The following is a 14,886-nucleotide window of genomic DNA, read 5'->3' on the forward strand; positions in this document are numbered from 1 at the left end:
CCACCTTCAGCAACACAAACACAGCCGGTGTTTCATTGTTTACATTCCCGAAAGATGACGGTGAAACTTTACTATGGAACCGAGCGGCCAAGCGAACACGGTTGGATTGGACCACACACACAAAGTACAGTGTATTATGCAGCGATCATTTTGAAAGATCGTGTTTTGAAGAGGGTCCCTTGCTATCGCGGGTAGCGATGCTACGACAGATCAGAACAAACGAGGGACTTTCGCATCTTTTGACCACTGGTGCAACTTGAATCTGTCGATTGGTATGTGTTTGTTTAGCATTAAATGTGGGTTGAGGGAAAGGCTGGATGCAAATATAGCTACAAATGAGGCATAATGATGTAATATGTAGATACAGCTAGCCTAAATAGCATGTTAGCATCGATTAGCATGCCGTGACCATTGATATGTTTGATTAGCACAACCCACGTAAGTCAACTTGAATCCGTTCCTGTTTGTGTTGTTACACCCTCCGACAACACACCGACGAGGCATGATGTCCTCAAGGTACGGGAAAACAGTCAGAAAAACGGACAATAACAGGACTGATTTGACTTGTGTGTGTAATGTGTTTGAGAAAATGGCGGATTGCTTCCTTTTGTGACGTCACGGGTGAAAGGTCATTCGGGAACAATTGAAAGGCGTTTCAATCGCCAAATTCACCCTTTTAGAGTTCAGAAATTGGTTAAAAAAACATATCGTCTTTTTTCTGCAACATCAAGGTATATATTGACGCTTACATAGGTCTGCTGATAATGTTCCCCTTTAAGGGGTTGGCATAATCTAAGCTTAACCTTTGTTCGTGCTGTAATCATTTTATCCCGGCATGTACGTGTGAGTGACAGGAATGAACGCCAGTCACCTTGTCCTGCCTGATTGATCATGGTAATTCAATTCAATTTTTATTTGTAAGAAATATAGACATTTTTGGAGTTCTTTTAAACCATGGGTGTCAAACTCTTGCCCGCTGTGTAATTTAATTTGGCCCTTGAGGCAATATCAATTTAGCATTAGAGCTGGCCCGCCGGTGTTATACAGCGTCGGTGCTGCTGTAACACCGCATTCACCGCTAATACTCATACTTACCAACCCTCCTAATTTTCCCGGTAGACTCCCGAAGTTCAGTGCCCCTCCCGAAAATCTCCCGGGGCAACCATTCTCCCGAATTTCTACCAATTTCCACCTGGACAACAATATTGGGGGCGTGCATTTAAGGCACTGCCTTTAGCGTTCTCTACAACCTGTCGTCACGTCCGCTTTTCCTCCATACTAACAGCGTGTCACATAATATTTGTGGCTTTTAAACACACGCACAAGTGAATGCAAGCCATACTTGGTCCACAGCCATACAGGTCACACTGAGGGTGGCCGTATAAACAACTTTAGCACTGTTACAAATATGCGCCACACTGTGAACCCACACCAAACAAGAACGACTAACACATTTCGGGTGAACATCCACACCGTAACACAACAGAAGAAATACCCAGAATCCCTTGCAGCACTAACTCTTTCTGGAAACGTCCAGCAAACTGACCAATAATTAACGTTTTATTCATGCATTTTCTCTTGCTACTTCAGGGCTTGAATGTTTGGTTCATTCATTATTGTTATTTTATTTTCAAATCTATTAGTAGCCTGTGGAAAAAAAATGATATTTACCTCAGAAGATTGCAAATAGGTAAAAAAGACATAACATTTTTATTGACATTTGATTTGATATGCCATTGATAATGAGGTGGCGACTTGTCCAGGGTGCACCCCGCCTTCCCCCCGATTGTAGCTGATATAGGCGCCAGCGCCCTCCGCGACCCCAAAAAGGGATTAAGCGGTAGAAAATGGATGGATGGATGGATGCCATTGATATTCTTTTAATTATTATTTTTATTATTATTTGAAACTGGATTTTGCATGTCACTAAAGTTATATAAGCCTTGCTTGTTCAATATTTAATGCAAAACTTTTTTGGTTCCCTATTAAAAGGTTAATTTGTTCAACCTTGGCCCGCGGCTTCGTTCCGTTTAAAATTTCGGCCCACTCTGTATTTGAGTTTGACACCCCTGCTTTAAACCATTAATGATAACACAAGCCAGTCCATCATGTTATTCTTCAATGTTTTGGTTCAAAGAAATTAATTTTCGGCCGGCGACATACAGCAGCTTCGAGCTAATCTAGGACATGTTTATCTTTGCAGCTTCCTGCTCCACGCATCTTTAATTGTCCAAACAAGATGAGTCTTTAGGTAAGAGCGGAAAGCGGGTCCAAGCCGCCCTAATGGCTGAATAAATTAGCTCTGAAAAGCACCTTCTAAACGCCAACTAGGCAATGTTTGTTTCCTAACAAACGACTGCCTCCTTCCACTTTGACAAAAAGGTTTGTTCTCATAATAACACTTAAAGGGGACAAGAGGATTTTCACTTTTCTGACTGATAAATATTGTAGTCACGTGTACATGAATCATAAAAATCGGATTAGAATCTTACTGTGTACATGGACCCTGAAGAAAATAGATCCGATAATGACATGCATTTTCATGCATTACACCTTAAATCGGACTACTTTATTTTAACATGCGCAGCACATATTGTAAACGGAAATAGAAGAAGAAGAAGCAGTAAACAAACACTTCTGCTTGTCCGACTTTGTCACGTTATTTATTAAATCAATTTGTCCTTTTGTTTGCTACTTTTGTTTTATCGCTCTTTTTGAAATCGAGCTGCTCTTTGATATGTACGGGTTTCCCCGTGTCTTCCTGTTTTTTGATTGATTGATTGATTGATACTTTTATTAGTAGATTGCACAGTTCAGTACATATTCCGTACAATTCACCACTAAATGGTAACACCCGAATAAGTTTTTCAACTTGTTTAAGTCGGGGTCCACGTTAATCAATTCATGGTAGACATGGTTATGACATTCTCTGTACATGCTTCAGGCTCCGTAGCTAAATTTAGACCAAAGCATATCCAATACATATTATCTAGACCAGTGATTCTCAACTGTCACACGCGTATGTGAACATCTTTCTCTCGTGGGTCCCCCCTGATGCCGACAGATCCTCACAGTAGCCCGGGAGTTTTATTGTGTGCGCACACATGCCAGGACCGTACTTCCCTCTACAAAATTTCAGTCTTTTGGTTTGAAAGCACCTAGCAACAGTCTGCGCCGCGACATTTCAACTTCTCTGGTTCACTCTTCCTCCCGCCATGGTCTCGTGCGTGTCCGTTGCCAAAAACGTGTATCGGGACCGGCTGCTGCTAATAAAGGCGACGGGTGATTAGATAGCCAGTCCCAGCTGGGCAATCCACTCACCAGCCGCTGGCCTCAAGGCCGGTCCTTACACACACAGACCACGCCCCCCTCCACAGCGTACCACTAGCTGTACGGATGCTCCAACAGTTAGTATTTAAACACAGTGTTACTGTTCAAACTGTGTGTAATGTTACAGTGGCCAAAACTATAAAACATATGTAAACTAAAACCTCTGCATTGTTTTGATGATTTAGGCCTGCTCCGTCCGCTACTGTATTTCAATGTTGGTCACTATAGTGGTACTTGGACAGCCAAGTGTTTTCTGAAGTAGTTATTGGTGAAAAAAGTTTATGAACCCCAGATCAGGACCACAATTTACTGTTTTAAATATATTAGACTCGCCATAAGGTCTACTTTAAGAAATTGTGTTGCCCCTACTTTGTCATTATACTGAAGTCATTATACATGTAAAATTGTACAAACCCCGTTTCCATATGAGTTGGGAAATTGTCTTAGATGTAAATATAAACAGAATACATTGATTTGCAAATCCTTTTCAACCCATATTCAGTTGAATGCGCAACAAAGACAAGATATTTGATGTTCAAACTCATAAACTTTATTTTTTTTTGCAAATAATAATTAATTTAGAATTTCATGGCTGCAACACGTGCCAAAGTAGTTGGGAAAGGGCATGTTCACCACTGTGTTACATCATCTTTTCTTTTAACAACACTCAAATGTTTGGGAACTGAGGAAACTAATTGTTGAAGCTTTGAAAGTGGAATTCGTTCCCATTCTTGTTTTATGTAGACTTTAGTCGTTCAACAGTCCGGGGTCTCTGCTGTCGTATTTTACGCTTCATAATGCACCACACATTTTTGATGGGAGACAAGTCTGGACTGCAGGCGGGCCAGGAAAGTATCCACACTCTTTTACTACGAAGCCACGCTGTTGTAACACGTGGCTTGGCATTGTTTTGCTAAAATAAGCAGGGGCGTCCATGATAACGTGGCTTGGATGACAACATATGTTGCTCCAAAACCTGTATGGACCATTCAGCAATACTGGTGCCTTCACAGATGTGTAAGTTACCCATGCCTTGGGCACTAATACACCCCCATACCATCACAGATGCTGGATTTTGAACTTTGCGCCTATAACAATCCGGATGGTTATTTTCCTCTTTGTTCCGGAGGACACCACGTCCACAGTTTCCAAATATAATTTGAAATGTGGACTCGTCAGACCACAGAACACTTTTCCACTTTGCATCAGTCCATCTTAGATGAGCTCGGGCCCAGCGAAGCCGGCGGCGTTCCTGGGTGTTGTTGATAAATGGCTTTCGTTTTGCATAGAAGAGTTTTAACTTGCACTTACAAATGTAGCGACCAACAGTAGTTACTGACAGTGGTTTTATGAATTGTTCCTGAGCTCATGTGGTGATATCCTTTACACACTGATGTCTGTTTTTGATGCAGTACCACCCGAGGGGTCAAAGGTCCGTAACATCATCGCTTACGTTCAGTGATTTCTCCAGATTCTCTGAACCTTTTGATGATTTTACGGACCGTAGATGGTAAAATCCCTAAATTCCTTGCAATAGCTCGTTGAGAAATGTTGTTCCAGAACAATTTGTGACCCTCGCCTCATCCTTGTTTGTGAATTACTTAGCATTTCATGGAAGCTGCTTTCATACCCAATTATGGCACCCACCTGTTCCCAATTAGCCTGCACACCTGTGGGATTTTCCAAATAAGTGTTTGATGAGCATTCCTAAACTTTATCAGTATTTATTGCCACCTTTCCCAACTTCTTTGTCACGTGTTGCTGGCATCAAATTCTAAAGTTAATTGATTTTTTTTTTTTAATTAATATTTTTTATCAGTTTTAAAATCAAATATGTTGTCTTTGTAGCATATTCAACTGAATATGGGTTGAAAAGGATTTGCAAATCATTGTTTTCTGTTTATATTTACATCTAACGCAATTTCTCAACTCATATGGAAACGGGGTTTGTATAATTTTACAGTTTTAAGGCACTTGTGCTTGCTTAACGAAAGTTGCTCTTTATTTTGCATATTGTGTGTTTGCAGTCGGGTTGTACGGTGTACCGGTATTGATATAGTACCGCGATACTAATTAATCATATTCAGTACTATACCACCTCTAAAAAGTGCCGATCCACCCCCATATGTTCACTATTTTATTTGAGGGCGAACTTGCAATAAGAAACAAACATTTTTTAGTTGAACTAAAGCCAATAATGCACCTTATGGTGGTCCCCTTTATTTAGAAAAGCACAGAAAAGTATCGAAATACATATTGGTACCGATACCAAAATATTGGTATTGGGAAAACACTAGTTTGCAGTACTGCTCTTTGTGTGTTTGCACTGCAATCATAGTTTTTTTTTTTGTGCGATTCAAGATTGCCATAATATAGTAACTTTCAAACCGTGGTATGGTACACCGTCTATATGTAGTGGTATGCCCCAAAAAATTACTTGTTTAAAGTACAGTGTTTTATTTTCCCATATTTAAACACATTGACATTGTTCAAACTGTGTGTAAAGTTACAGTGAAGTGAAGTGAATTATATTTATATAGCGCTTTTTCTCTAGTGACTCAAAGCGCTTTACATAGTGAAACCCAATATCTAAGTTACATTCAAACCAGTGTGGGTGACACTGGGAGCAGGTGGGTAAAGTGTCTTGCCCAAGGACACAACGGCAGTGACTAGGATGGCGGAAGCGGGAATCGAACCTGCAACCCTCAAGTTGCTGGCACGGCCACTCTACCAACCGAGCTAAACTGCCACAATAATAATAATAATAATAATAATAATAATAATAATAATAATAATAATAATAATAATAATAATAATAATAATAATAATAATAATAATAATAATAATAATAGATTTTATTGGTAAAAGCACTTCACATTGAACAAATAGAATAGAATCCTGAGGGAAATTCCGCACCACAGTTCGCCCACAATACACAATAAACACTTGGGTATTTTTTACATGTGAATAATATAAAAAACAATCTATTATGCAGCATTATTCACGTGTGAATAATATAAACATGTTATACATTTACATCACATGTACAGTCAAAAGAAAAACATATGCATTATACAGTCTGATGGCTGTCAGTATGAAGGACTTCTTGTCAACCTCAAATTTGACAACCTCAAAGGGCCTCAGTGCATTAAAAAAACAACGCTAGAACCACAAATAGCTGCCCTCAACAAGTAAAATAAATAGTAAAAAAACGAAAAAATAAAACAGCCTAATAGCTAAAACTAGCACACATATATTTAAAAAAAAGGCTTAATTGAAAAGAAGGGTTTTCGAGCGTTTTTTAAAATCGTCCACCGTCTGTGGTGCCCTCAGGTGGTCAGGGAGAGCGTTTCACAAACTGCGAGCGGCGGAGCAGAAAGCCAGTCTCCCATAGTTCGGAGCTTTGTCCTCTTGAGTTTGTAGGAGGTTAGCCTATCCGGTGCGGAGTATTTGGGAGTGAGCAGTTCTTTGAGGTAGAGGGAGGCACTTCCATGGAGGCACCGGTGAGTTAGTAGGAAGACTTTGTATTCACTCCTGAGTGGAACAGGAAGACAGTGAAGGGATTTGAGAACCGGTGTGATGCGGTCGTATTTCCTCACTCTCATCGGGAACCTAGCAGCACTATTTTTTAAGTACTGCAGCTTCTGGATGTTCTTGCTGGGGATCCCGACAAGAAGTGAGTTGCAGTAGTCGAGCCTGGAGGGGACAAAGGTGTGGACGAGCTTCTTTGGCATCGGACAGAGTGAGTGAGGGGCGGAGTTTTGCAAATGTTCCTGAGGTGGTAGAAGGAGGTCTTGCACAGTTGTTTTATGTGAGCCTCAAAGGTCAGGTGAGGATCCATTCTAAAAAAAATATTAATAATACTTGTTAAATAAAACATCCTCCTTGTGTTTAATGAATACTTAAGCCTACTACTATATTGTGTTTTAATATTGGTCATTATGGTAGTACAAACCCCGTTTCCATATGAGTTGGGAAATTGTGTTCGATGTAAATATAAACGGAATACAATGATTTGCAAATCATTTTCAACCCATATTTAGTTGAATTTGCTAAAAGACAACATATTTGATGTTCAAACTGATCAACATTATTTTTTTCGTGCAAATAATCATTACCTTTAGAATTTGATGCCAGCAACACGTGACAAAGAAGTTGGGAAAGGTGGCAATAAATACTGATTAAGTTGAGGAATGCTCATCAAACACTTATTTGGAACATCCCACAGGTGTGCAGGCTAATTGGGAACAGGTGGGTGCCATGATTGGGTATAAAAACAGCTTCCCAAAAAATGCTCAGTCTTTCACAAACAAAGATGGGGCGAGGTACACCCCTTTGTCCACAACTGCACGAGCAAATAGTCAAACAGTTTAAGAACAACGTTTCTCAAAGTGCAATTGCAAGAAATTTAGGGATTTCAACATCTACGGTCCATAATATCATTAAACGGTTCAGAGAATCTGGAGAAATCACTCCACGTAACCAACATTAAATGACCGTGACCTTCGATCCCTCAGTATCCCACTGTATTAAAAACCGACATCAATCTCTAAAGGATATCACCACATGGGCTCAGGAACACTTCAGAAAACCACTGTCACTAAATACAGTTCGTCACTACATCTGTAAGGTCAAGTTATATCTATACGATGCACAGCAAAAGCCATTTATCAACAACATCCAGAAACGCCACCGGCTACTCTGGGCCCGAGATGATCTAAGATGGACTGATGCAAAGTGGAAAAGTGTTCTGTGTTCTGTGGTCTGACGAGACCACATTTCAAATTGTTTTTGGAAATAATTGACATGGTGTCATCCGGACCAAAGGGGAAGCGAACCATCCAGACAGTTTTCGACGTAAAGTTCAAAAGCCAGCATCTGTGATGGTATGGGGGTGCATTAGTGCCCATGGCTTGGGTAACTTACGGACCTGAGTGACGTGTCAACAGCCTGTTTTCATGTCCGTTTTCCCACAATATAAACAGCATGTCTGCCCAATGACGTTATAACTATAGAATGATCGAGGGCGAGTTCTTGGTTTCTTATGTGGGTTTATTGTTAGGCAGTTCCATTAACGTCCTCCCAGCGCGGTAACAACACATAACAACAGCAGTCCGTTTTCATCTACCGTAAAGCAGTCTATCTGCCGTAAACAGCAATGTTGTGACACTCTTTGACAAGACAATACTGCCATCTACTGTACATGCATATGGTTTGAAAAACAAGGATGGACAATTCAACCCTTAACTCAATGAGTAGATGAGTGTTATGTGTGTGTAAATGTGTAAATAAATGAACACGGAAATATAAATATGTATAAATATATGAATATATATATATCCATCCATCTTCTACCGCTTATTCCCTTTCGGGGTCGCGGGGGGCGCTGGCGCCTATCTCAGCTACAATCGGGCGGAAGGCGGGGTACACCCTGGACAAGTCGCCACCTCATTGCAGGGCCAACACAGATAGACAGACAACATTCACACACTAGGGCCAATTTAGTGTTGCCAATCAACCTATCCCCAGGTGCATGTCTTTGGAAGTGGGAGGAAGCCGGAGTACCCGGAGGGAACCCACGCATTCACGGGGAGAACATGCAAACTCCACACAGAAAGATCCCGAGCCTGGATTTGAACCCAGGACTGCAGGACCTTCGTATTGTGAGGCAGACGCACTAACCCCTCTCCCACCGTGAAGCCCATATATATATATATATATATATATATATATATATATATATATATATATATATATAAAAAGCTAGAATTCACTGAAAGTCAAGTATTTCTTATATATATATATATATATATATATATATATATATATATATATATATGTATATATATATATATATATATATATATATATATATATATATATATATATATATATATATATATATATATATATGTTTTAATTGGATTATCCAGACTAAAACTCTATTCACATACAATGGTTTGTATAGGGCACAGAGTGGGTGGGTACAGGCAGGCGTAGGGTGTGGTGATTGGCTCATGTGTTACCTAGGAGGTGTTTCCGTCTGTGGCGGCATGTTGAAATTATTTCACCGTGCTTGTTGAGGGATGATAGGTCTGGATGATATATATTAAACAGTTTCTCTTTTAAGCATAGGTTGCATCTTTTATTACCACTGTTGTAATGTGTGCTGGATGCAAGAATTTGCCATGTTATTGAATATTCAACATTATTGTCTTTGAGGTTCCAAATGTGTTTGCTGAGTGCTGTAGAATTCCGCAAAGTCTGGTTTCTAAAGGAGGCCCTGTGATTATTCCATCTGGCCTTAAACGCTCCTTCGGTTAATCCTACGTACTTGTCGGATGTGCTAATGTCCTTGCGTGTTACCTTTGCTTGGTAAACGACTGATGTTTGTAAGCACCCCCCGTTGAGAACCTCCTGATGATTGAGGGAACCCCTCATGAAACAGTTCTGTAGAGATGAAGTAGTCTTGTGATTTTTCCCACACCTACATATATATATATATATATATATATATATATATATTTGTATGAAATACTTGACTTGGTGAATATAGCTGTAAATATACTCCTCCCCTTTTAACCACGCCCCTGACCACGCCCCCCAGCTCCCGAAATTGGAGGTCTCAAGGTTGGCAAGAATGCATTAATACAGTAATGTTACGAGTTTTAATTCAAAGTTAAGATACTCACCTCACCAGTCCCGCAAAAATACTGACGTAAAACGACATAACTGGCTGACATTTGGGCAGTGGAATCATGTGTCTCCTTCAAAAAAAAAAAAAATTCTTCACTTGCATTTAATAGCAAGCCGGTAAGTTAACGTCCGGTATGCCAGGTAGCTAAAAACGTGTAAAAGAGAATACTGTACATTAGTGTACAGTATTCTTTACTGTACGTTAAACTACAAGAAAATAGTCGGTTGGATATTTAATTGAAGCGTAGAAATAAACATTCACTTGCTTTAGAGCAGGGGTCACCAACCTTTTTGAAACCAAGAGCTACTTCCTGGGTACTGATTAATGGAAAGGGCTACCAGTTTGATACACACTTAAATAAATTGCCAGAAATTGCCAAATTGCTCGATTTACCTTTAATAAATAAATCTATATATATATATAAAAATGGGTATTTCTGTCCGTCATTCCGTCGTACATTTTTTTTACTTTTACGGAATGATTTTTGAAGAGAATAAATGATGAAAAAAAAAACACTCAATTGAACGGTTTAAAACAGGAGAAAACACGAAAAAAAATGAAAATTAAATATTGAAACATAGTTTATCTTTAATTTTGACTCTTTAAAATTCAAAATTCAACCGAAAAAAATGAAGAGAAAAACTAGTTAATTCGAATCTTTTTGAAATAATAATAAATTTAAAAAATGGAGCATCATTAGTAATTTTTGTTGATTAAGATTAATTTTAGAATTTTAATGACATGTTTTAAATAGGTTAAAATCCAATATGCGCTTTGTAAGAATATATAACAAATTGGACCAAGCTATATTTCTAACAAAGACAAATCATTATTTCTTCTAGATTTTCCAGAACAACATTTTTAAAAGAAATTCAAAAGACTTTGAAATAAGATTTAAATTTGATTCTACAGATTTTCTAGATTTGACAGAATAATTTTTGGGGAATTTTACTCATGATAATTTTGAAGAAATATTTCACAAATATTCTTCGTCGAAAAAACAGGAGCTGAAATGAAGAATTAAATCAAAATGTATTTATTATTCTTTACAATAAAAAAAAAAATACTTGAACATTGATTTAAATTGTCATGAAAGAAGAGAAAGGAATTTAAAAGGTAAAAAGGTATATGTGTTTAAAAATCCGACAATCATTTTTACGGTTGTATTTTTTCTCTAAAATTGTCTTTCTGAAAGTTATAAGAAGCAAAGTAAAAAAAATAACTGAATTTATTTAAACAAGTGAAGACCAAGTCTTTAAAATATTTTCTTGGATTTTCAAATTCTATTTGAGTTTTGTCTCTCTTAGAATTAAAAATGTCGAGCAAAGCGAGACCAGCTTGCTAGTAAATTAATACAATTAAAAAAAATTGAGGCAGCTCACTGGTAAGTGCTGCTATTTGAGCTATTTTTAGAACAGACCAGCGGGCACCGCGTTGGTGACCCCCTGTACATTAATGTACAGTATTCTCTATTTTGATTAATTGATACTTTTATTAGTAGATTACACACTTCAGTACATATTCCGGTACTGAATTATGGTAACACCCGAATAAGTTTTTCAACTTGTTTAAGTCAGAATCCACGTTAATCAATTCAAGGTACTGTACATTCAACTACAAGAAAATAGTCAGTTGAATGTTTAATTGAAGCGTAGAAATAAACATTCACTTGCTTTAGAAACACGACGATTAATTTACCCCATGAACCCGCCGGCAGGGTTTACAAAATAAACTCCGGCTAATAATCGGGCTTTTACTTTGAAGGGCACAACGGCAAAAGTAGCTGTTTCTTTCCCGGCGCTTGACACTCCTTCTTTACAGGCGCTGTTCACCCTGCTGTGTGTGTGTCACCTGCCGGCAGCACAGACGCCTCTATTTTCTCTAATTTTGCGAGGAAAATTGAATATTTGATTGAAGCGTGGAAATAAACATTCACTTGCTTTAGAAACACGAAGATTAATTTACCACATGAACCCGTCAGCAGAGTTTATAAAATAAACTCCGGCTAATAATCGGGCTTTTACTTTGAAGGGCACAACGGCAAAAGTAGCTGTTTCTTTCCCGGCGCTTGACACTCCTTCTTTACAGGCGCTGTTCACCCTGCTGTGTGTGTGTCACCTGCCGGCAGCACAGACGCCTCTATTTTCTCTAATTTTGCGAGGAAAAGTGTTTTTTTTTTAACTCAGAATTTCACAAACGGAGTGTTTTTAAGTGAGGGCTTTGTGGAGGGCAGAATTGCATTTCTTATATTTACCAAAGGGAAATGTTGGGAATATAACGGCAATTACAGTGATTTGCATAATGAGTTACAGCTTGGTGATTCTCTCTGCGGGCTTTACAGCTTTGCTCAGCTTTTGCCTCCTCGCCGTATCAATTGGAACTGATTACTGGTACATCATTGACGTGAAGAAGCCCAACTCCCAGGACCTGAGTTCCCACTCCGGACTGTGGACGATCAATGAAGGTTTGTGCGTTCTAATTGAACTTATTCATGTTGCTGTTAAGATGCAAACAACATTAATTGCATGGCATTGTGCATCTTCATTGCAATTGCTGCCCACACCCATATGCACCACTTTGAACTGGTCCAGGGGCTCAGAGGGGGGCGATTAGTTCCAGTTGAAATTAAGCATGCATGAGTTTAATCCGCACTTGAGAAACTAATTTCGATCCAAGTGTGCACTCAGATGGCTGCAGAAAATATTGTTCATGTGAAATCATCTGGAAGGAGCATCTATGGGCTTTGCCTGCAGAGAACACACAGCATGTCATTGTGAGTGTCAGTGCTGACAATATAGGACTGACTTGGCCTTCAAAGCTTAAAGGCCTACTGAAATGAGATTTTCTTATTTAAACAGGGCTGGCAGGTCCATTCTATGTGTCATACTTGATCATTTCGCGATATTGCCATATTTTTGCTGAAAGGATTTAGTAGAGAACATCGACGATAAAGTTCGCAACTTTTGGTCGCTAATAAAAAAAGCCTTGCCTGTACCGGAATAGCAGACGATGTGCGCGTGACGTCACGGGTTGTGCTCACATCCTCACATTGTTTTACAATCATGGCCACCAGCAGCGAGAGCGATTCGGACCGAAAAAGCGACGATTTCCCCATTGATTTGAGCGAGGATGAAAGATTTGTGGATGAGGAAAGTGACAGTGAAAAACTAGAAAAAAGAAAAAAAAAGACAAGGGCAGTGGGAGCGATTCATATTTTATTAGACACATTTACTAGGATAATTCTGGAAACTCCCTTATCTGATTGTTGTTTTAGTGAGATTATATAGTCGTACCTGAAAGTCGGAGGGGTGTGGTGACCGCCAGTGTCTCCGAGGGAAGCCACGTTTCTCGACGAGGCAAGGCAGCCGGGCTGAGATTTTATTTTATTTTTCCCTGCACGGAGTAAAAGCATCCGACGGTCGGTGGCAAGAGAGTCCACAGCTGCAGCAGGAACGACGCAAACTCTCCGCTCATGTCTCCGATAAGAGCCAAATGTAAACAAGGAAACACCGGCTGTGTTTGTGTTGCTAAAGGCGGCCGCAATACACCGCTTCCCACCTACATCTTTCTTCTTTGACGTCTCCATTATTAATTGAACAAATTGCAAAAGATTCAGCAACACAGATGTCCGGAATACTGTGTAATTATGCGATTAAAGCAGACGACTTATAGCTGTGATCGGTGCTGGATCAAAATGTCATGCGCACATCATACCGCGACGTTTTCAAGAGGATACTTTGCGGGAAATTTAAAATAGCAATTTAGTCAATTTAGTATTGGCATGTGTTGCAATGTTAATATTTCATCCTTGATATATAAACCATCAGACTTTTTTAAACAGGGCTAGCAGGTCCATTCTATGTGTCATACTTGATCATTTTGAGATATTGCCGTATTTTTCCTGAAAGGATTCAGTAGAGAACATCGACGATAAAGTTCGCAACTTTTGGTCGCTAATAAAAAAAACCTTGCCTGTACCGGAAGTAGCAGACGATGTGCACGTGACGTCACGGGTTGTGGAGCTCCTCACATCTGAACATTGTTTACAATCATGGCCACCAGCAGCGAGAGCGATTCGGACCGAAAAAGCGACAATTTCCCCATTAATTTGGGCGAGGATGAAAGATTTGTGGGTGAGGAAAGTGACAGTGAAGGACTAGAAAAAAAGACGAGGGCAGTGGGAGCGATTCATATTTTATTAGACACATTTACTAGGATAATTCTGGAAAATCCCTTATCTGCTTATTGTGTTACTAGTGTTTTAGTGAGATTATATAGTCGTACCTGAAAGTCGGAGGGGTCTGGTGACCGCCAATGTCTCAGAGGGAAGCCACGTTTCTCGGCGAGGCAAGGCAGCCGGGCTGAGATTTAATTTTTTTTTCCCCTGCACGGAGTAAAAGCATCCGACGGTCGGTGGCACGAGAGTCCACAGCTGCAGCAGGAACGACGCAAACTCTCTGCTCATGTCTCCAATAAGAGCCGAATGTAAACAAGGAAACACCGGCTGTGTTTGTGTTGCTAAAGGCGGCCGCAATACACCGCTTCCTACCTACGTCTTTCTTCTTTGACGTCTCCATTGTTAATTGAACAAATTGCAAAAGATTCAGCAACACAGATGTCCGGAATACTGTGTAATTATGCGATTAAAGCAGACGACTTATAGCTGTGATCGGTGCTGGATCAAAATGTCATGAGCGCGCGTCATCATACCGCGACGTTTTCAAGAGGATACTTTGCGGGAAATTTAAAATAGCAATTTAGTCAATTTAGTATTGGCATGTGTTGCAATGTTAATATTTCATCCTTGATATATAAACCATCAGACTTTTTTAAACAGGGCTAGCAGGTCCATTCTATGT

At 39.6% G+C, this 14,886-nt stretch overlaps 1 protein-coding gene across 1 annotated transcript in view; it reads left to right on the forward strand.

Annotated features, from left to right (window-relative positions):
* The first annotated feature begins 11,890 nt into the window (after window positions 1-11,890).
* Window positions 11,891-14,886, forward strand: part of LOC133541531 (transmembrane protein 235-like) — a 41,831-nt gene continuing 38,835 nt past the window's right edge. The window contains exon 1 of the mRNA XM_061884983.1: window positions 11,891-12,491. Coding sequence (XP_061740967.1) covers window positions 12,329-12,491 — 163 coding nt within the window. The 5' untranslated portion in view covers window positions 11,891-12,328. The remainder of the gene's footprint in view (window positions 12,492-14,886) is intronic.

The sequence above is a fragment of the Nerophis ophidion genome, linkage group LG23, assembly GCF_033978795.1.
Source record: "Nerophis ophidion isolate RoL-2023_Sa linkage group LG23, RoL_Noph_v1.0, whole genome shotgun sequence".
Taxonomy (NCBI): Eukaryota; Metazoa; Chordata; class Actinopteri; order Syngnathiformes; family Syngnathidae; genus Nerophis; species Nerophis ophidion.